Genomic DNA, 20551 nt, shown 5'->3' with positions numbered 1-20551 from the left:
TCGTATGGGGAATTTTTGCAAAAAAGAAAAATGGGGTGGTGCTCGGCTGCATGCCACGTACAGCTGGGCAGCCGGCCTCCTCGCTTCGACTCTACGGACGTTCCTGCCTGCGACTGTGGGGCGAATCGCAAGCGAGTGTTGTGCTTGGCGCAAGGTGGACAAGTCGTATGCGTGGAACACTCGAGCTGCGCGATGTGCTTTACGCGATGAATCGCATCAAACGGCGTGGCATTACGCGAACTCGAGGCGAGGTGAAAGGGTGGGAAGCCAGGTCTCAGGTGGGCTGCACCGCCTCTGGCTTGCGCGCACGATGCGCTCGCCTTGCACTTCCCCGCATCCCGTCGTTGCAGCAGCAGCCGGGTCAGCATTTTGCAATTCGGCCAAGCCCGAGCCCAGCGTCGGCGAGGCTGGCAACCAGTGCCGACCTTCCCAGGAAAGGAAGGCGCGCGCGGGCAAATCCTCCGTTCAGAGGTTCCGCCGAGCGACCGGAAGCGAAGCCCAAAACATGCGGAGAGACGCTTCTTACGGCACGTCGTGGGACGCTTCTTAGTTAAGCGCGGATCAAGTTCATACGCTGCAACGACGCTTTCGGTATGAAGTCCCACCCACAGGTAGGATTTAGGACAGGCTGGCAAGTTTAAGCGAATGGCTCGTGTAGGCCACGATGGCGAGCGTTCCTAGCCCCAAGGGTGCAGCCCTGGCATTGTGCTCACGCCACATTGACTTGCTCTCGCCCGCCGTCTCGTCCTGCTGATGAAGAGCTCTCCCTTCGCATTCGGCCCGCCGTGTTCGTCTGTGCCGGGTCACTGCATTGAACGAGGGGGCCGCCAATGCCGACATGGCCCGAACCACAGCAGCAAGAGACCAATGAGGGAGATGTTACCGCAGTACGTGAAACCGTTCTGCAGCAGCCATCCGACCGACCCGGTGCATACACGGGTGGATGCGGTGTTTGCAGCCGCCTTCACCTTTTGCGTCGCGGCAGCGGAGTCGAATTGCGGAGGCGAAACTGGAGGAAGCGGCCTGACGATGTCATTTTGCCTCTCAAAGTCTCCGGTTTCAAGCTCCGTCGTGCGGAATCTTTTTTTTTTTTTTCATTCGAAGCACCGTCCTCGGGCACAAGACGAGTGGCTGTAATTTATTTTCTCGTAAATCCGCTCCAACAGCGGATGTTGCCGCCCCAGAATAGGCGTGTGCATGCCACACGCTCCGTTAGCGCCATCGGCCCGCCATGCGTGTCTCACGGAATCTAGGTCAGGAACTGGGAGCAACAGCCGGGTCGAGGTCAACACTCGTCGGAACCAAGGCGATATGGAATGCGCTCGAGTCTGGAGGGAGCTTAGCGTGGCTCTTTTGTCTGGCTCTGCATCCGGCTAGGTCGCCGGCTCGGTTGAGAGGGCGGAAGGCGGCACCGATGAAGAAGAGACAGAGGGGCGGCCTGCTGAAGAGGGGTGCAGCTGGTGGAAACGGCGTGCAGAGACAGGTGTAATGCCGAGCCTCCGCAAAAACTGCACGACGTGCATCTGCAAGTTCGATCCGCCCCCACCTGCCGCCCTGTCGCAGAATGTCGTTCTGTGTTCTTGGCCCGCGACGCCAAAACATTAACCCCCGTGGGAGGGGCGGCGCGTGCCCTCGTGAGGTGGGAAAGGGTGCGTTGCTCCCCCACCTTGAACCTGGTCAGCTCTAACTAAGCACTGGCGCGACAGCCGTCACAGATCGACAAGTTGAACCTCCGCACCGCGCTGCTGCCCTTGGCCCCGCCGTTCCGCCTGGAACACGCCGTCATCCGCCGCCGCCGATTGTGCTTTGGCCTGGGGCTCATTGTCTTCGGAGGCAGGAGGCGCTTAGCTTTGACGCTCGTCGGATTGGCCGACGACGTCTCGCGCAACGCCCGCCATGAAGCCCCTTCATCGCGGCAAAGGCCAAGACCAGCACTCGCCTCTGTTGATGCCGCCCACAAATCGGACCCCCCGTCTGCCTCATCTCGAAGCGTTCGGCTAAAGCTGCCTTGCAGTCCTCGCGCAGCCTCGTCGCCCTCGCTCACTCCGACCGTCTTGACGTCGCAACACGGCCATTTTGCTTGCGCGCCCTGCTCCTTCTCCGGCTGCTCCGGCCCTGGCTAAGACCGCTGGCCACCCGAAGCACTTCATCTCATCTCGCTGCTCAGCTGCGCCTGCACCAGATCAGTCGACGGCCGCCTTGGCTTCATCGCTCCGCATACGGTACACCAATCCTCTGGCGTTGTGCCTTGCCTTGCTCCCCTTTCATCCCCGTACATGGCCGAATGACATCGCGCGTCTGCTCAACCGCCCTCTTGGACCCATTTCCTTATAAAGTCATTTTGCCAATCATCGCCCCCTCCTTCCCGCTCTTCATCTTACGACCCCGTCAAGACACCCCCCCCCCCCCCTTTCTTCCACCCTTCCTTTCTCTTTCCTCCTTGCTTCCCATTCGTCATCACCACTTGCCATCGCCATCATGGGTTTGATGGGCTTGAAAGAAGGAAGGCCGGAGACCAACATGGTCCCGACCTTCCTGGGCATGCGCGGCATCAAGCTCAACTGGGCCATCGGCTTTGCCGCTTCAGCCGGTTTCCTTCTCTTCGGTTACGACCAGGGTGTGCTGGGTTCGCTCTACACGCTTCCGTCGTGGAACGCTCAGTTCCCCGAGATTAACACGGCGGCCGTCGGCGAGAGCGCCACCTCGACCGCTGCTGTGCTCCAGGGTCTCGTGACCGGTGTTTACGAGCTCGGCTGCTTTGCCGGCGCCATCTCGATGCTTTACCTTGGTAACCTGCTCGGCCGAAGGGCCAACATTTGGATCGGATCCATCATCATGGCCATCGGCACTGTTGGCTGCACTGCTTCGTACAGCCTTGCTCAGCTTTTCGTCTTCCGTGTCATTCTCGGCATCGGCAACGGTATGCACACTGCCACGATCCCCGTGTGGCAGAGTGAGTGCTCGCCTCCCCATAAGCGAGGCATGCTGATTATGGTCGAAGGTGCCATGATCACCGGTGGTATCGCCATGGCCTACTGGATCGACTTTGGCTGCTTCTTCCTCGACCCCAGCTCGGCCGCGTGGCGCCTGCCCATCGCGCTCCAGCTCATCCTCATCTTCCCCACCTTTGTCACCATCTTCCTGCCCGAGTCGCCCCGTTGGCTCATGCTCAAGGGCCGCGAGGACGATGCGCGCTACGTCGTGGCTGCCCTCGACGATGTTCCCATCGATGACCCCATCGTCTCGAAGAAGCTGCACGAAATCTCGGCCTCGCTCGTCGCCGCTAAGACGACCAAGATCTCAGACCTCTTCACCAACGGCCCCGAGCGCAACTTCCACCGCACCGTCCTTGGCTTCATGTCGCAGATGTTCCAGCAGATCTCCGGTATCAACCTCATCACATACTACATCGGAAAGACGCTCCAGGAGCAGCTTGGCTTCTCGGACCTCAACTCGCGCATCCTCGCAGCCGCCAACGGTACCGAGTACTTTATCGCCTCGTGGGCCGCCGTCTTCTTTATCGAAAAGATGGGCCGTCGCCCACTCATGCTCGGTGGTGCCGCCGGTCAGTGTATCTGCATGATCGTCCTCGCCATCATGGATGTTCCCAGCGTCAAGTACTTCTCGACAAACGGTGTTCCGGACCCTGATCGCAGCAGGACCGCCCCTGGTGTCGTCTCGGTCGTGTTCTTCTTCCTCTTCAACACGTCTTTCGCCTGGGGATGGCTCGGCATGACGTGGCTCTACCCCGCCGAGATCACCCCGCTCGCGATCCGCGCGCAGGCCAACGGTATCTCTACTTCAGCGAACTGGTTGTTCAACTTTATGGTGGTCATGGTGACGCCCGTAATGTTCGACACTATTTTTTATAAAACGTACGTCACCTTCGCTGTCCTCAACTTCGTCATTCTCGTCGTTACGTACTTCATCTTCCCCGAAACCGCCGGCCGATCGCTCGAGGAGATGTCGACGATCTTTGCGCACTCGAGCAAGATCAACCCGTACGATGTGGTGCGCAAGGAGAAGGTCACGCCCCGCCGCTACGACAAGCAGGGCAACCTCATCAACGACGACCTCGACATTGTGGGCGACTATGGCTCGAACGATGTGGAGAAGGGTGCCAAGACGGGCGACCACACCAACCTGCAGACCGAGGACGCTACGGCCACGCCCACTTCCGAGGGCAACACATCGGGCGAGCACAGCCGCTGAAGCGGGTCCTTTGTGGCAAGGCAAGATAGAGACAAGTCCCAAGTCATAGATGCTACAGCAATGCGTCTTGCGTCCGGATTCGGTCCCCTCCAACCTCTTGTTTTTTTCATGTCCTGAATGCTCGTTACGACTTTTTTTCTTTGCGACTTGTTTTCTCATGTCCGCTTTGACGACGCTGCATATACCATTTTTTCGCTCGTCTCTTTGCGTTTGCTTGGCTGTGTCGGAACGTGCAGGAGTCCAAGGATACTGGCGATGGTGCGGTCGCCACGCGTGAGCTATACGCTGGAGCAGGGACGAGGGTGAAGCGCCTCGCTACCGCGTTGCGCACTCTGGCTTTCGAGAGGTGCAGCAAAAGCTGCGCGCATGCACATTTTGCACTCGGTCTACAACGACAATTGAGTTGATGGTCGCAGCTAAGCATGTCAAAGCTAGCTTGGCTATAAGCTGGAGCTATTAGTAAAAATGAAGGTGAAGTGGAAAATTTGGAGCGTCATACTTGGGCCATAGCTTCGAAGGCCCGCCCTAGTTGTTCTGGGCCCATCGTCGTTGCGGCTCTTGGATGCGCGCATGAAGCGCTGAGCTTCGATCAAGATCGCCTGATACCGAAAACAAGTTGACGCCTTCTTTGACAGCTAGAACGCCGAGCCATATCCCGCTCCTGCTGCCTCGCAATCCACTCTGTTTCAGACTGGTTCTCTGCTTGATGACCATGCTCGCCTTGTCTTGCAGCATGATTCTACCTGCAAGGCAAGCGAGGCGTGAAAAAACGCACTGCAATCGCAATCGGAAAGCATGCCGCCGGCTTCGATTTTGACGTTTGGCGACTGGACCCAGGTTGGCAGAAGTCGCCGAGCCCTTGCAGAACGCCCACCGACCAGGCGGCTGGCATATGCGACCAAAATCAAGGCCGGGTTGCCATGGCGAAATTGCCGTCGAAGACTCGCCGGTCAATGAAGCCTTCATCAAAATGGTGGCGACCGAGCGCAAGGCCAGCAAGGCAGGAGAGGGGCGAGTCAGAACACTACATATACCCACGGGTCCCGAACGCAGATGGACGGACCGCGTACACGCTTCACGTAATTTTGCTCAGTTGACGGCATCTCTAACACGGGCGACCCTGCTACAGGATATGGCTGACAGCCGCCCACAAGACGGTCGCAGCATTGCACAACGACACTACCCCAACAAACATTTCGTCAAGCGAGAAAGCGACCAAGACAGGAGCGCGCCCATCCAGCCACAGGGACAGGGTCAGCCTCCTCACGACAACGGCTTCAACACCCGAGCATGTCGACGAGGCGAGGCCGAGGCTCCCGACCAAGACAGAGCCAATCGTCAGCCTTCTCGATCTCAGATGCCCCCGTCAGTGAAGATTGAGCGGCGCAGTGCAAGCCCACCTTTGCACGGTGCGAGCAGAGCGCACGGAGCAGCCTCAGCGAACGTGCCACGAGCGCACGCAAGTTTCCGCCCGTCCGGCGCCCGCGCCAACGGCACTGAAGGCATCGCCATGATCCATGGCAGGGGTGGCGCTGTCGATTCCGTCGCCAAGCGGGACCCGGACATCGAGCTCGAGCCAGTCACCGCCTCTGGCCCGGCTGGTGGCCGTGCCTGGGTACATGGCGTCGATTTCCTGCTCAACAACACCTATCAGATCTGGCCGTTGAGAGATCATCCGGAGCCAGGCCGCCCAGATACGTTGGGGAGGCGCACCAGGCGTTTCAGGTGCGAGGGACCAGATGCATATCTCGGCCCCGACCGCTACCCCGACATGGTCAAGGCCGCCAAACAGCAACTGGCGGCACAGTACCCACACGTCCCGGCCGAGGACTGGGTGGTCACCCTGCCCAAGAGAATCCGACAGTCGCTCTTCCTCGACGTCTTTGCTAAGAACAACTTGACGTACAGTAAGATTAGAGACGCTGACCTCTCGCCATTCAAGCTTGCCTGCTCGAGCGCACCGTATCCCGAAAATCAGGTCTTGCTTCGCGTCGACTTGCTTGATATTCGCAATGAACGCCGCGACGTCTATAACTCGATGCGGAAGGCTCTGGCTGATCACGGCAAGATCATCGCCTTCTGGCCAACTTTTTACAAGGACACAATCATCAACGACAAACCGACTCAGTCCGACTTCACTGGCACCGTATATGCGCTGCTGAGCTGGGATTCGAAGCTATGCTGGCCTAGTGACCGCGTCAACACGAAATTCCTGCCGGCGTTCCTCGATTTCGCTGAACTGCCGTTCCCGAAGAGGCTCCCGCTCGTCTTCACCGGTAGGCCAGCCGATTGCGAGCAATGCAGCGGTAAAGAGCCTTTGCACCTGGCCAAAGACTGCCCCAGCCGCAAGTGCAAGTGTGGAGGCAATCACAGCGCAAAGAACTGTCTGCGCAAGCACAACCGTTTCTCGCGGGGCGGACGCAAGTAGCCAGTCTGGTGAACGCGTAACGCTGTTCATCGATCTCAACCCGCCTCGTGTCTGGTTCCGTCACTGTCGTCTAGATCCTGAAAATGTAAATGTTGCCCCTCACGCTCTGATGCGACGACCGTGCGGCGAATTGAGCTCCCAGATTTCTGACGCTGCTTGCTGCTTTCAATCCATCAGCCAACTTCGAACCACCACACACACGCTCCGGACCACACTTGAGAACAGACGCAACTGGTTTGTAGATTCACACATCCACCGCGGCGGGCTACGACGCACTACCAAAGTCCGGGAGTGGACGAGAAGCCGGCATAGGGTGCCGAGGCGTACGGCGATGCGTAGGCGTGTGCACCCGAGTCGTCTGCACGTTCCTGCTGCTGTTCCTGGTGCTGCTGCTGGGCGGCCTGCTGTTGGCTCTGCTGCTTGGCCTTCTGCTGCGCACCGGCAGAGTACTTCTGCTGCGGATTGAACACGCTCGCTGCGGGCCGTAAGACGCTGCCGCTCGCGCTGGGCGAGGCAGTGGAAGACGCGGGCCACTTGGCTCCCGTGCTGGCCGCCGACGCCGATGATGGTGGCTGCGCCTGCGAGCCCGACCCGTACCGCGACGCCTGCTGGTATCCCCTCGCGCCGTAGAAGTCATTGCGTCCCGAGCCAAACGTGCCGCCCATGCTGTCGTCCAGCACGCCGAGCCCGTCCATGCCATTGCTCGCGGGCGAGCCGCGAGTGCCGCCCGCCGCACCACTGCTGGGGAAGAGCGAGTAGCCCGCCACTGAGCTCGTCAGATTGCTCGTGTGACGGCTCATGCCGCTGTACGGCGATCCGGGCGCACTTCGAGCCGCCGACGCATGCGATCCGTACTGGCTGTACGAAGTGCGGTTCGGCGTCATTGAGCCGCCGCTGTAGTTCGACATGCCGTAGAGAGCGTCGGCGGTCATGCTTGACATGTTGCCCGACGTGCCGCTCGAGTATCCGCCGTACGCGCTGAAGCCACTCTGCGCAAGTCCGTTGCCGCCTTCCTGCTGTCGCTCACGCGGCGAGTACGGCGAGGTCTGGTGCGAAGAGTGCTGCGCATATGCTGCGCTTCCGCCGAGTGACGTGTATGCACTCGAGACCGAGTGGTGCTGGCCAGCCTCTCGCGCACGAACACCCGACGCATCCATGCTTGCAGACGGGCTGCGAGACGTGGGATCGAATCCATTCGGTCGGTTGGCCACGGGCGAAAGGTCACGACCGTCGCCACCCATATCGGACGCGCCACGGCCGTACGCCTGGAAACGGTTGAACGAGGACGAGCCCCATCGATCGCCGCCCTCCTCCCGCGCGCCGGTCAAGCGGCTTTCGTCGGTGCGGAAATCGTGCACGCTCATCGGCAAGGTGGAAGGCAAGAAGTCGTCGCCAATGTCCTTGAGGGAGTTCTGCAACTCGCCAGAGTGCGAGTTGGTAGTGAGTGACCACACGCTCTTGATGTGGTCGCGATCCGCCAGGTTTGCAGAACGAGGCTCGAGCACTGGGAAGGTGAGCGAACTCTGGCCCCACGTTCCCTGTGTAGAGAGGCTTGGCGAGGGCAGCATCGAGCCGCTGCTGGCAGGCGTCTGGGTCTGCGAGGCCCTGGTAGATCCAGGGATGCCGAACGGCGACAGACTGCCGCGCGGCCCGCCAGCCTCGGCCTTGATCTCGCTGTTGACCATGAAAGACACGGGAGAAGGCGTGTTGACTTGGCGCTCGTCGAAGAAGGCTACGGCGGCGTTGGAGCCTCGACGACCCTTGGCACGGAAGGCGCCAGGTGCATTGTGCGAGCCAAAGGCGTCCGCCGCGTATCCGTTTTGCGGGTAGTCGAGGGGACCCAAGGAGCCAGGCGCAGCGCCGACGTGGAACGCCCTGCTGCGATCCTCGAACGAGGACTGCTGCGGAGCCCCGCCTGAAGACAGGACCTCGCCGATGATGGCATCGGTGGCGCGGTCGACATGGCGCGATGTCGCTGCGGCGCCGTGCCTGTCGGGTACCGAGCCGACGGCACCAGGTTGAAGGACAGTGGCGTGGTGGCCAGGCAGGCGCACTTGGATTTGACCGCCGGGCGATACGCCGGCAGATTGCCCCTCAACCGCGGCTCCGTCACCAAATCCGGCGCGGTCGAGCTCGGACCACTGCGGAGTCAGGTCGAAGCGAGCCTGCTTCCTGGTTCCAAAAGCAGTGTTCTGCGCTACGATCTGCGGCACGATCGAAGGAAGGCCGCGCGGCAGGACCCGCGACGGCAGGTTGACTGGCGTGATCACGGTACCTCGGTGGTATCGCTTCGGGAAAAGCTGGTCGTCTCGCGACAGCGTCTTCATGGACAGATGTGCGAGAGGCGGGTCCCAAGTGAGAGGATAGACATGCCTGCCTGGGGCACTCATGGCTGCAACCCGCGCAGCAAGCTGCTTCTGCTGGAATCGGTTGAGTCTGGGGCGAGAGCGCGAAGCCTTGAGATGGACGACGAAGCGGTTCCACGCTGGCGGTGCGTCTTGAACGACTTCGTGCCTTGTGTCCTGCGGCTCCTTTGGCACGACCGGATACAGTCGCACGGGGGCAGGGGCCGGAATTGTCGGCGCATTTTTGGGTGCTGGAGGGGAACTCTTGCGCGCCGGCTTGTCCTGAGGCACGGGTCGAGAAGAGTTCGGACTGGAACCAGACCTGTTGGAGGCTCGGGCAATGGCATCCTGTGCCGCATTCTGCGGCCTGGGGACCGAGGCTGGCACGGATGCTGCCTCGCGGGTGCGCTCTTCGGCAGACGGATTGCTTGCAACTCGCGTGGGTCGGGCAAGGATCGTCTTCGGGGCGTTGACCGCGTCCCCTATCGCGGCAATGGCTTCAGGTCTGGCGGCAGGATCCGCTTGCGCGGGTCGGGCAGCATTGACCGCTTCACTGCGCTCTTCTGCCCTTGTCCGAGCCTGGTCCCTGCGAAGTGCCTCCCTCTGCTCCCGTCGTGACGGCTGGCGTTCGATGTCTGCTACATTCACGGCAGCATCTTGAGTCTGAGCCGCGATCTGGTTCTTGGGAGCGGCCGGAGCTGGCTGCCTACGTGACCTCGCCGGGTCAACCGCCGCATCGACTGGGCGCGCGTTCCTCCAAGATGCGGCGATGTCGGCAGGAGCTTGCTTCCTGGCAGCCGCGTTCTCGGCGGCGGCAGCGGACGCAGCGGCAGCAACGGTGGCTGCTGCTGCCGCCGCTTCCTCGACAGCTCGCTTCTGAGCAGCGGCCTTCTGCGCAGCAGCCTCTCTCTCTCGCTGCTGCTGGGCCGCTTTGATCCTCTCTTCGATGGCGAGTGCCTTTTGCTTGGCACGTTCCTTCTCGGCCAGCCTCGCCTTTTCCTCCTCTTCTCGCCTCTTGCGGGCTCGCTCGATGGCTGCGTGAACGTCTTCCTCGGGTGCAGAAGGCGGCGCTGGAGGAGCAGCGGATGGTGCCGATGCGGGAGCCTCAGCTCCGGCTGCATCAGCCACAGGCGCGCGTGTGGGGGTTGCAGCAGCTTTGGGACCCCAGGGCGGCCTGGCAGGCCCATCTGCGCGTGGGGCGACAGGTTCCTGCTGACCACTTGGTCGCGGCATCTCCTCAATAGCGTGCGAAGTCTTGCGCCCGACCATGTCGACGGGAGCCGCTGGCGCAACGGGGCGCAGATTTTGAGCGAGATGAGGCGGCAGCGGCCGACTGGCCTGAGCAGCAGGGCCTGCACTCGCAAGGTGAGGGGGCAGAGGCCTGCCATTGGTGGTTGCTGGGCCCGTGGCGGGAACTGGCGCCTCTCTCGAAGGCAGGGGAGCCCTCTCGCGCGGCGGAAGAATGGCGCGAGGTGCCTCTTGCTGCTGTTGCTGTTGCTGTGCAAGAGGTGGCTGCTGCTGTGCTGAAGCCGGCACGGCGGCGGGTCGGTAGGGTTCCGAAGCAGCAGCAGATTTGGGCTGCGGCAGCGCGGTCGGCTGTGCCGATGGAGCAGCTTTGACTGGAGCGGTGGGAGGCGGTGCGGCGCCGGGGTTGAGAGATGTATGCCTTTGAGCCAAAGGACCCCAGGCTCGGACAGCCTGCGCGGAGGCGGCTTGCGCAGCCGGAGCAGCTGGTGCGTCCTGTCGTCCTCCATAGCCACCTGGGCCACCGGGGCCACCAGCACCAGGCCTGCGATCTCGGCCGTAAGAATAAGCCGAGGGATCGCGCGATTCGATGGGCGAGCGAAGCGAGACGGATGCGCCCGTGGTGGGGATGATGACCCTTTCGGCGCGTTGTTCCGAGCGCGAGGGCCTTGCTGCGGCCTGGCCACTTTCGCCCGTCGCAGAAGGTGGAACATCGCGATTTTTCATTGGACCCCAGGCGGGAGGCTGAGCAGCGGCTGGTCTGGGGCGCTCGTTCGGCGCGGCGGCGGAAGGTCGAGTTGGCTGGCGCTGAGGCCAGCTGCGGTCGTGACTGACATCCTTGAATCGATCTTCCTTGGAAACGGGCGGACCGTCTTCGTCGTTGTCGCGCGCGTCGTTGTTGGCGTGGGTGGGGATCTTGTACTGCGAGCCGTCGCCGAACTCGACGACCTCGCCAAGGAAGCCGCCATCCTCGTCCTCCATCTCGTCCCAGTGCTTGCCCGAGCCGAGCGACGTGCCGCGGAAGCGGTCGAGCGCCTGAAGGGCGGCCTGCTGCTTGGCGGCCTCGCGTGCGGCGGCAGCGGCGGCTTTTTCCTCCTGCTCTTGCTTTGCTTTCGCAGCTTCGGCGGCGGTGGGGAAGTCGGACAGCGTTGTGCCTCGAGCAGCAGGCGTGGGAATGGGCGAGAGACTGGACTTGACGCCGGCCCAGGGCGCGCGGCTTACACTGGCGGGACTGGCAGCGCGCAATGAAGAGCCGAGCGCGGCATTGCGGAGGCCAGGACTCGCTCTGCCTTGTCCAGAACCACTTTCAAGCCCGGCAGAACCGGGTCTGGGCGAGTCCCTTCCCATGCTGACGAGTCGTGGCGAAGCGGCGGCGCCTGACGCGGCGGCAGCTGCGGGGACACTGGCCGACTGGACGGCAGCGGAGTTGGCCGGTTTCGGACTGGTGACAGTTTTTGGCGGAGATGCTGACGCCTCTGACGGTAGAGGGTTGGAGGAGCTTGGTTGGGCCGCAGCTGCTGGGTCGGCGACGGGAGTTGGAGCCGTGGAAGCAGCGGCGGTCGCTGCAGGCTGTGCCGGGGCCATTGCCGCCTTGAGAGCGGGCGTTGAAGGCTTTGTGGTCGCCCATCCTGCGGGTTGAGGTTTGGGCACGCTAGAAAGCTTTGCGGAAGTCAAGCGCGACGAGGCTAAAGGGGAGGAGATGCGGTGCGAAGGGCTGGGCGAGACCGAGGTGCCGACCTTGAGCGTGGGTGACGATGCGGCGGGGGCTGGACCGGCCTTTTCGAGGAAGCGCTTGTTGACGTTGAGCGAGGTGAACTTTTTGAGAGGCGCACCGGCCGCCTGTGCTGCTGCGGCGGCAGCGGAAGCAGCTACATTGTTCGAAGCGGCGGATTGTGCGGCATTGGATTCGAGGGAAGGCTCGCTGCGCTCGTGCACTGCTGTCAGCGCTTCGACATCACGCTCTGAGCTCGAGGCCGGAATGGCGGATGCAGCGTTGGAATCGTGAGCCGTCACAGACGCAGGGGCATCCGCAGAAGAGTTGTTGATGTTGCTGAATGCATCGACGGTGGTGGTCGCCTTTTGCTCGGCAGGAGGAGGACTGGCGACGGCGCCCTCTCCCGACCTTTCCTCGCTCATACGTAGTGCTGTGGGATGCAGTGCGAGTGACGCGCGGCTGACATTAAGGCCGACCGGTTTGGGATGGGCGAACGGCTTTGAGGTTGAGCCAGCAAGACTTGAGGCGCAATACGAGGCGCAGAGACGTGGATGGAGCTAGCTGGTGAGCAAGGAGGCGCGCGATGCGACGATGATTTCCGGAGCGAAGAGCGATGGCGACTTGGACTGCGAAGACGGTCGCCGATATGGATGCTGTCCGTCGAGCGAGCAGCCGGGCCGGCAAGGAGGTCGGATGGCGATGGTATCGTCCAGAGGTGGTTGTGGCTCGCGAGCCTGTTGGATGAGCACAAGCAGGTGGCAGCAGCGACCTGACGTTTGTCCGAGATGCGTCTCGTCTCGTCGCTGGGTCTTGCTGCCTGACTCTGAGTCGGTGAGCGCGGCCTTGGTCTCTCTCTCGGTCGCCAGAGCAGATCCCTGCCTGGCAAAATGTGGGCGCCCGCCTGACCGGACAGTTGGTGAGCGCAGCTGCCCGAAACAGCGCGGCCGACGGATGCGCGTCCGCTTGAGCGCCAGCCGCTTCTGCGCTCATCGGCTTCAGGGCCGTCAGGGCTTCAGGGCATGCCCAGCCGACTCTGGTCAAGCCCCAAAGCCAAAAAGGCCAAAAAGGCTGGAAAATCGAGCCTACCGAGCCTACAGCGGGCTCGACCAACTTCGAGAGCGCGCCAACCCGAAAAAAGTCAGTCAGCTGGTCGCCTGGTCGCATGGCTGACAAAGTTGACTCTTGTCCAAGCCCACTTTTCTTTTCCGCAGCGCGACCCGTTCAGATTGTTAGAGCCCCCCCTTGGCAAATGGCGGAGCCGAGTGTGCCTCCAGATCAGGTCGATCAGCGCGAGCCAGATCGGGCCCAACCGTCCAGGGTCCTCGCGAAGCTCACTCGGAAGGCCCGCTGCCTCCACCTATGGCTGCACGGTGCAGCCTTTTGGCCCTCCCAGCCTCTTCCATCCCTTTGTCTCGATCAGACGACTGCGCCGATCTGGGTCAAGCAAACGATACGAATCTTGGTCACTCAGCAATGGCTGCTCTGCAGCAGCACGTCGCCGCCGTAAAGCGTGCATACTTCTCCCAGGATGCCCATGCCCTCCTTGCGGCCTTTCGCATCGACCCGGGCACCTTTGGTGCGATTCAGGCGGACCTGAATAGAGACGTAAGCTCGCTCCGTCTTTCCCCATCCATTCTGCCTTCGAACGCTGACCATCATCCCCTCCTCGGGCGCGATCTTACAGCCGAATCGTGACCTTTCGGCATGGGTCCTGGGCCAGATCCCGGTATCGGCTTCGCCGACCGACTCGGAACGCTTCCAATCGCTGGTCGCCGACTTTCTCGCCTACGTTCGCGATCATGCTCCTCTATCTTATGCATCAGCAGCTTCCCAGGCGCCAGCGATGGCCGACTGGGATCGCGCATACGATGCTTGGGCTCTCGTCTACTCTCGCGCCTCGGCCTTCTTCTCGTTGCCCGATACAGTTTGGTTCGCTTCGAGCCTGCGCTTCTTCGCATCTAGTCTGGTCACTCTCGCTATGGCTGTCGACCACCGCACGGATGCCGTTCAGAAGCGCAAAACCACCGATGCTGCCGGTAGACTTTCCAAAGCAGCCGGAATGGCCGGTAACGACCGATCCCAAGCTCGAGGCTCCGAGACCAAGCGTGCCGCCGTGCTAATGCTTGCCAACCTCAGCTTCAAAGCTTATTTCAAGCTCAACAACACTCGACTCTGCGAGACCGTCCTGGGCAGCGTCGAGAATGCGCTCAAGCTCAACCGCACCTTTGCCGCCAACAATGGTCAGAACGACGAATCGGGCGAACAGTGCTACTCGAGGGCAGACCGAGTCACCTATCGCTACTACCTTGGTCGCCTGCGACTGTTCCAGCACAACATCAGAGCCGTATGTTCTTACTTGTCTCCCTCTCCACCAGACGATCTAGCCACTGACACGACGCTGCCTCCTCTCTGCTGTAGGCATCGACGCATCTGCGATGGGCCTTTGACAACTGCACGCTGAGAAACCTGAGGAACAAGAGGGCCATTTTGATCCCGCTCGTCGCGACCTATCTCATCCTGGGCCGATACCCCGAGCCTGCGCTCCTCGAGGCTTCGAATCTCTCGCAAACATACGGCGCACTGATGTTCTATCTCAAGAACGGCCAGGCGGCCGCTGCTATGGACGAGCTGGATCGACACATGGACTGGCTGCGCTTCCGTGGTCTCTACCTCATCCTGCGCGAGAAGCTGCAGATCAGCCTTTGGCGCAATCTGGCGCGAAGATGCCTCGCCCTGTCGTACGGGCCCGCACAGGCTTCCTCGGCGCCTCCCACCCTTCGCGTCGACATGCTCCTCTCGGCCGCGCGGCTGGCGTGGCGTGACCCTTCACTGCAGCCATCGGACATCGAGGCCATTCTCGCCAGCCTCATCGACCAGGGCTTCGTCAAAGGCTACATTCTCCACTCCAAGGGTGTTCTTGTCCTGCAAAAGGGCCCGCACATGGGCTTCCCACCAATATGGACAGTGTTCAATCCGTAGATCAGTAATCGTAAGCTGTGCAAGATGGATAGAACATGGGGATGACGGTACAAGTACAATTTGGGAAGCGTGCAACGGAGAGAGCTCTAGTAATCGTCGTCCGAGTCCTGTTGGCTGCGAGCAAAGCCCAGAGATGGACCGCCTCGGCTTCGAGCACGGAGGACAGCGACGGCGTCTTTGCGGACGCCTCCGCCTCGGAAGGCTTGACGTGCCGCTGGCGCAGCTTTGGCATCCTGCTTTGTGCCCTTGGCCTTGTCGCCCTTGTTGACGAGGTGGTAAAACTCTCCCCCGGGCAAAAAAGCGGGGTCGTTGAGGCCCAGAGGATCGTCTTCGTCCTTGGCCTTTTTGCCACCGGCATTCTTAGCAGATGCGTTGGTCTTGGATGCTGTGCTTCGCTTGGCCATGCTTCGCTTGCGGAACGCTCTTGCCTTGGCATTCGGCAGAGAAGTGGTGCGATCCAGGCGCTCGGGTCGCACGATAACGTCAAGCGGCTCTTCGGGCTCGTCTTCGTCATCGTCAAAGTTGGTCTTGTGGTTGGAAGAGCCGGTGCTACTGAGCGCTCGAAGCACCGTTCCGTCCTGCGTGCGCTTCATTGGAAGACCGTCGTTGCCCTTGACGACGCCGCCGGCACGCTGGAGCTTGCGCTTCTGCTTGCGCTCGCGTTGCAACCTCGCCACCTCGTCGGCTGCTTCCTCGGCAGAACGCTTCTTCAGAATCGACTTGGGCGCCGACACGGGCTTCGCAAACACCTCGGCGAAGAGCGAAGGGTCGAGACGGCTGGATGTGCCAGCATCCTCCTCGTCACTTTGGCTCTGCTCATCCTTGACGGCCTCAGGTTCGCCATTTTGCTCGTCGTCCGCTGCAGCAGGCTCGGCTTGCTGCGCCTTGGCCGCCTCCTTCTTCTGTGCCTTTTCGGCCCGCTTCTGGTCGACGGCTTGACGCTTCGCTTTCTCTCTGTAAAGGCACAAACAGCAGGTCAGCTTCTCGGGTCTCATTGTGAATGAAGGGACATGTCGCTGCGCGATGCACTTACGCTTTTGCTTGCGCCTTCTGCTTGGCCGCCTCCTGCGAAGCCTGCTTTCGAGAGGCTTTCGTGCTCACCACCTCGATGGGCTCGTCGTCTTCTTCTTCGTCTTCTTCGCTGGGAGCGTCTTGGACCTCAGCATCTGTGATTGTCTCGGTGGATCCCGAAGCGACAGCGCCTGCGTCTGCATCGAGCTCCTCGTCATCGTCGAAGGTGAAATGCTTGGTGCTTGGCTTGGCTTCCGCGAGTGCCTTGGACATCTGCTGCTCTTGCAGCTTTTGCGCTTGCTTGTGCTTTCGTGTCGCGGCCATCCTGCTCTGCGATATGTTGCTTAGTGGACAGAGACGCAGAAGGACGGGCGTAGGCGACTCGAGAAGGGTGCAAGTAGCAAAGTGGAAGAATGCGAAACGGAAAGTGGAAAGCAAATTTTGCTGAGTCAGGCTCACGTACTTTGCAGTCCTTGCGGGGTCAGCTCGGATCGCGGAATTTACGCGTCGTTGGCTGGAGCTCAGCTTGGACTCAAGCACGGACAACAGCAGAGGCCACTGCGAGCCGCGTCCGTTCCACCCGCAGACGCTTTCGCTCATCCAGCAGCCGAACGCAGCCAAAGCCGGAGAAGCTCGAAACGAACAGGGCGCTTGCGATTCCATCCCGCCCAGCCGATCCGCATCACCATCACCTCCCTACGAGCCCCGACGTCCACACCCACCGTCTCTTCCATCGGCACATCCGCCTCCTGTTCTGGCACTACCCTTCACACACTGCCAGACGGCATCGCACCCTCCCCGCGACCACGATCGACCTGGGCGTGGTCTAGTCGAGCCTCGACGCGCCTGGTTGGGCTGCCGCTCCTCATCCTGACGAGCATTCGAGCTCGCTGCAACTGCATCATCCAGGCTTGCAATAACAATTGCACATTGCTGCACGCAGGCGCCACCGTCGATTCCGCACACTCTTCACCATGTCGCAACTGGGCTCTGCTGAGCGCTCTGTTGGGTCACAGCCATCCTCGGTGACTCCCTCGGGGTCCAGGCCGTCGACGGCACCTGCCAAGGTGCCATCCGACGACGAGGCTGAAGAGGGCGAGATCGTGGACGAAGAGGAAGGCGAAATTGCCCAGCCGCAAGCTCCCGAATCCGCCGCCCCGACAGCACCGGTTGACCAACCAGCCCCTGCAGATCCTTCCACCCAATCGGCCCCATCGGAAGAGCCGAACGCAAACGCAGAGCCTTCGGCGGAGAAGCTCTCTGCCGATGCTGGCAAAGATCCGGACAGCCTAGAAGCATCCGTAGCCACCCCGCCTGTTGAAGACGCGCCGACACCAGCCCCCTCAGTCCAACGCGAAGCCGAACCGGAAACCAAGGCCGACGAGCAGAAGCCGGAAGAGCCCGAGATCCAACCCGAGACTGCAAAGGAAGCAGCTGCGGAGGAGCCGACAACTCTTTCGACGGCAAGAGAACCCGAAGCCTCCAAAGAGGCTCCTGCGGCCGAAGTGGCCCCTTCCAGCATCACAGCCAACAACCCTACTCAGCCCGAAGAGAGCGCAGAAAAGCAGCCGCCGTCACCGCAGCGCGAAGATCCCAGCACGCCCGAGCTCAAGGACACGGCCATGCCGAGCGCAGAGACGCAAGCACCTGGCGAATCAAAGCCACAAGCAGGCTCCGCGCCGATCCAAGCGAGCGAGGCTCCGAACGGCCCCATCGGAGCGACTCACGCTCCTACGGCTTCAACTGCCGCAGCAGAGCCAGAGAAAGCCAACAGCGCTGAGGCTGCCTCCGCTCCACAACAAGCTGAGATCCAAGAACCATCGAGCATGGACATCGACGACAACGGCGCCTCTCCCGATAAGCGAGCGAAGGAAGGCGACAACAAGCCTGTCGAGTCCACGCCTAAACCCGAGCCGATGGATGTGGAAGACAATATTCACACGCCTGCCCTACCGGTCGATGACCTCGCAGACACAGCCCAGGACGCCGAGCGTAAGGCCGAGGTAGACGAGCCCATTCGAGAGGCTCAAGAGGACCCCGCCCCGCCAGCAACTCAAGTGAAGAGCGAGCCGCGAGCCGACAAGCCCGAAGAGCAGCCTACAAAGGCAGCGCAGCCCAGTCAAGAGGCCGCACCTGCGCCCGTGGAGGCTCCGCGCCAACAGAACGACGAGGCGGAGCAAAGCACTGTCGCCGAACAACGTGCAGAGGCTGCACGACTGCCGCCTTCTGCAGCGTTGAACCGTCGCTCGCGCACTCCCCAGAACACAACCGATCCTGCCGCCGCCGAAGCTCGCCGTGCCGAGTCGGCCAGAGAAGCGCCTTCGTCGCCTAGACTGGCAGAGGCCGAGCCGCTGCAAACGCGGCCGAGTCGGCATTCGGCCTCCACTCCGTCTGCCCAACACAGGCGGATCGAGCGTTCCAAGGAACGCTCCCACCCACCCGAGCGCTCTCAAGAGCGAGAGCAGCGGGCGCGTGAGAAGGACCGCCGTCGCGAGCTGGAGCGCCTGGAGCGCGAACGCGAGCGCGAAAGGGAACGCATCCGCGAGTCGGAGCGCGATCGTGAGATGATGATCGCACGCGAGAACGAGGAGGCTCGCCTCATTTGGCTCTCGTTGCCCGGCAACGACCACCCGCAGTACTACACGGACACAGACTCGGACTCTTGCTACGGTGCTGCCGGCGCGCACGGCGCCGGCGTGACGGATGAGGAAGACAAGGATCTGGATCCGCCTCTGCCTCTGTCCCTTCAAGAATACCATCCGGCGCCTTCGTACTCGCAGTCCTACTTTGACGATCAGTACTATGCGTCCAAGCGCAAGCGCACCGATGAGGACGCCGATTTCGCCTCGCTGCGCCGCCACCGTCGCAAACCCGTCTCGGTCGGAGAGCGTCACTCGTGGTCGAGCTCAAAGCCGGTGCACAGAGACGCCCTTCCCTCGACGGCCATGATCGATATCGACGATTTCCCAGTGCCGGACTCGAGCATCCGCGGCGAGCCATCCGACCGGCCGTTTGCCAGCCGGATCGAGCGAGCCTCGCTTCCGCGGCACTCTCCGTACGACCCGCTGCATGACGCGGCGGACGAGTTCGACAGCTCCGACTCGGACGAGGAGGCGATGCGCATCGCCGACGAGCGCAAGCGTCGCCACGGCAACCGCAGCGGCAATCGCGGCAACAAGCTCTCGCGAGACAAGGGCTCGCGCTGGGTGCGACGCGGCAAGCTTGGCGGATGGACCGAGATGCGCATGGACAAGGAGATCGGCGACCGCGTGCGCCACCGCGTCGAGGCGATGCAAAAGGACAATGTGCGCGCGCTCCTCTCGGCCATGCCCGACGAGGACAAGGCGATGCTCGCGCAGTTCCCGGCGCTCCGCGATGGTCTCATCCCAAGCGAAGCGCACAACGCCAGGCGCGACGCACGCGGCAGGATCCTGCCGTCCGACCTGTCCGAGGCGGCGCGCATCGACGCCGAGCTCGGTCTGGATGGCTCGTCGGGTGGAGCTAGCGGATCGAGGCTGGCGCGCCCTGAACACCTTACGTCAACATCGCTGGCACCTACACTGCTCAAGCCTGCCGTCACGCCGCGACAACTGCTGACGAGCCATACGCTGCGACACACGTTCCGCAATCCGCACATTGCGGCGTTAGGCAAGACGGCGTTGGACCTCATCGAAAGCGAGGGGGTGCTTGGGCGCGCGGTTGGACGATGCTGGGCGGCCATGGAGCGCGGTGGCTGGAACGAAGACCCCGAGCCCAAGGGAGATGCACACGAAGGCGACGAGCCAGACCAGAACGGCATGGACGTCGATGGCTCGGATGCTGACGGCTCTGGCAGGCATCCGGACGCTGCGGCCAATGGGGCGTCGGGCAGCGACCTGTTTGGCTCGGCGATCGACAACCCGGCACTGTCTCATCTGGACAAGCTGTTTGTCACCAAGCAAGGCCTGGCGATTCCCAGGCTCGACGACATGGGCCAGCCGATCTTTGTGCCGCCCTCGCCCTCGACGCAGGCGGCGCGGGCCGAGGCGGGTCTGCCGGAAGAGAGCGCCAACGAGGCGGTGATCGAGACGACGCTGCTGCCGGCGCCCGAGCAGCGATCCATCGTGCTGGCGGCGCTCGAGTGCCTGCACGATCTCGCGGCGGACTCGCGCGAGTACGTCGAGCGGCTCGAGGAGGTGCGCTCGCGCTTAGCTGCCGTCAAGCGCCGCAGGGCTCAGGTGTGGACGGCGGTGAGGCAGTGGGCGCTCGACAAGGACGTCGAGGCTTCGTTGGCGCATGCCGGCAACAGGGTTGCAGTCGACGCGGCGGGCGCTTCGGTAACGGCAGCGGCTGCGGTGACTTCCGCAGCAGCGAGTGCCGTGACCAACGGCAGCTCGCCGAAGAAGAGAAAGTAGTCGCAGCTCGCATCGGTACATTTGTTAGGGGACTTGCAAGCTCATGTGCACTCTGTTGCCAGTGTGTGGTTGCGTTGGTGGGACCTGCTCGTCTTTTGTTGGTGAGCTGCATGGCGGCGTGGGCGTGCGCCTGTCGGAAGGCGAGGCTTGGGCGTCGTTGATCTGCACGTGGTTTGGGGGATGCAGACGCACATGCCGCTGGTGCACGGATATGCTGCATGGT

At 62.1% G+C, this 20551-nt stretch overlaps 7 protein-coding genes across 7 annotated transcripts; 5 read left to right on the top strand and 2 right to left on the bottom strand.

Moving 5' to 3' along the window:
- Nucleotides 1-830: 830 nt before the first annotated feature.
- On the top strand, nt 831-2123 carry PAN0_003d1714 (uncharacterized protein; the record flags this gene model as incomplete). Its single annotated transcript, XM_014802672.1, has 3 exons — nt 831-1071; nt 1254-1483; nt 1707-2123. The coding sequence occupies 3 exons, from the start codon at nt 831-833 to the stop codon at nt 2121-2123; spliced, it is 888 nt and encodes a 295-aa protein (XP_014658158.1).
- Nucleotides 2124-2478: 355 nt separating this feature from the next.
- On the top strand, nt 2479-4212 carry PAN0_003d1713 (sugar transporter STL1; the record flags this gene model as incomplete). The annotated part of the gene is made up of 1 exon (XM_014802671.1): nt 2479-4212. One exon carries the CDS (start codon nt 2479-2481, stop codon nt 4210-4212), a length of 1734 nt encoding a protein of 577 aa, XP_014658157.1.
- Nucleotides 4213-5104: 892 nt separating this feature from the next.
- PAN0_003d1712 (uncharacterized protein) lies at nt 5105-6640 on the top strand (the record flags this gene model as incomplete). Its single annotated transcript, XM_014802670.1, has 1 exon — nt 5105-6640. One exon carries the CDS (start codon nt 5105-5107, stop codon nt 6638-6640), a length of 1536 nt encoding a protein of 511 aa, XP_014658156.1.
- A 275-nt stretch (nt 6641-6915) lies between these two features.
- On the bottom strand, nt 6916-12934 carry PAN0_003c1711 (uncharacterized protein; the record flags this gene model as incomplete). Its single annotated transcript, XM_014802669.1, has 3 exons — nt 6916-12374; nt 12440-12761; nt 12851-12934. 3 exons carry the CDS (start codon nt 12932-12934, stop codon nt 6916-6918), a joined length of 5865 nt encoding a protein of 1954 aa, XP_014658155.1.
- Nucleotides 12935-13303: 369 nt separating this feature from the next.
- PAN0_003d1710 (COP9 signalosome complex subunit 12) lies at nt 13304-14923 on the top strand (the record flags this gene model as incomplete). Its single annotated transcript, XM_014802668.1, has 3 exons — nt 13304-13549; nt 13629-14288; nt 14363-14923. 3 exons carry the CDS (start codon nt 13304-13306, stop codon nt 14921-14923), a joined length of 1467 nt encoding a protein of 488 aa, XP_014658154.1.
- Nucleotides 14924-15009: 86 nt separating this feature from the next.
- PAN0_003c1709 (uncharacterized protein) lies at nt 15010-16258 on the bottom strand (the record flags this gene model as incomplete). The annotated part of the gene is made up of 2 exons (XM_014802667.1): nt 15010-15877; nt 15957-16258. The coding sequence occupies 2 exons, from the start codon at nt 16256-16258 to the stop codon at nt 15010-15012; spliced, it is 1170 nt and encodes a 389-aa protein (XP_014658153.1).
- A 650-nt stretch (nt 16259-16908) lies between these two features.
- On the top strand, nt 16909-20328 carry PAN0_003d1708 (uncharacterized protein; the record flags this gene model as incomplete). Its single annotated transcript, XM_014802666.1, has 1 exon — nt 16909-20328. One exon carries the CDS (start codon nt 16909-16911, stop codon nt 20326-20328), a length of 3420 nt encoding a protein of 1139 aa, XP_014658152.1.
- Nucleotides 20329-20551: the final 223 nt, after the last annotated feature.

Source organism: Moesziomyces antarcticus, assembly GCF_000747765.1.
Source record: "Moesziomyces antarcticus DNA, scaffold: scaffold_v10003, strain JCM 10317, whole genome shotgun sequence".
Taxonomy (NCBI): Eukaryota; Fungi; Basidiomycota; class Ustilaginomycetes; order Ustilaginales; family Ustilaginaceae; genus Moesziomyces; species Moesziomyces antarcticus.
The sequence above is the reverse complement of the archived record's forward strand: the minus strand, read 5'-3'. Positions and strand labels throughout refer to the sequence as shown.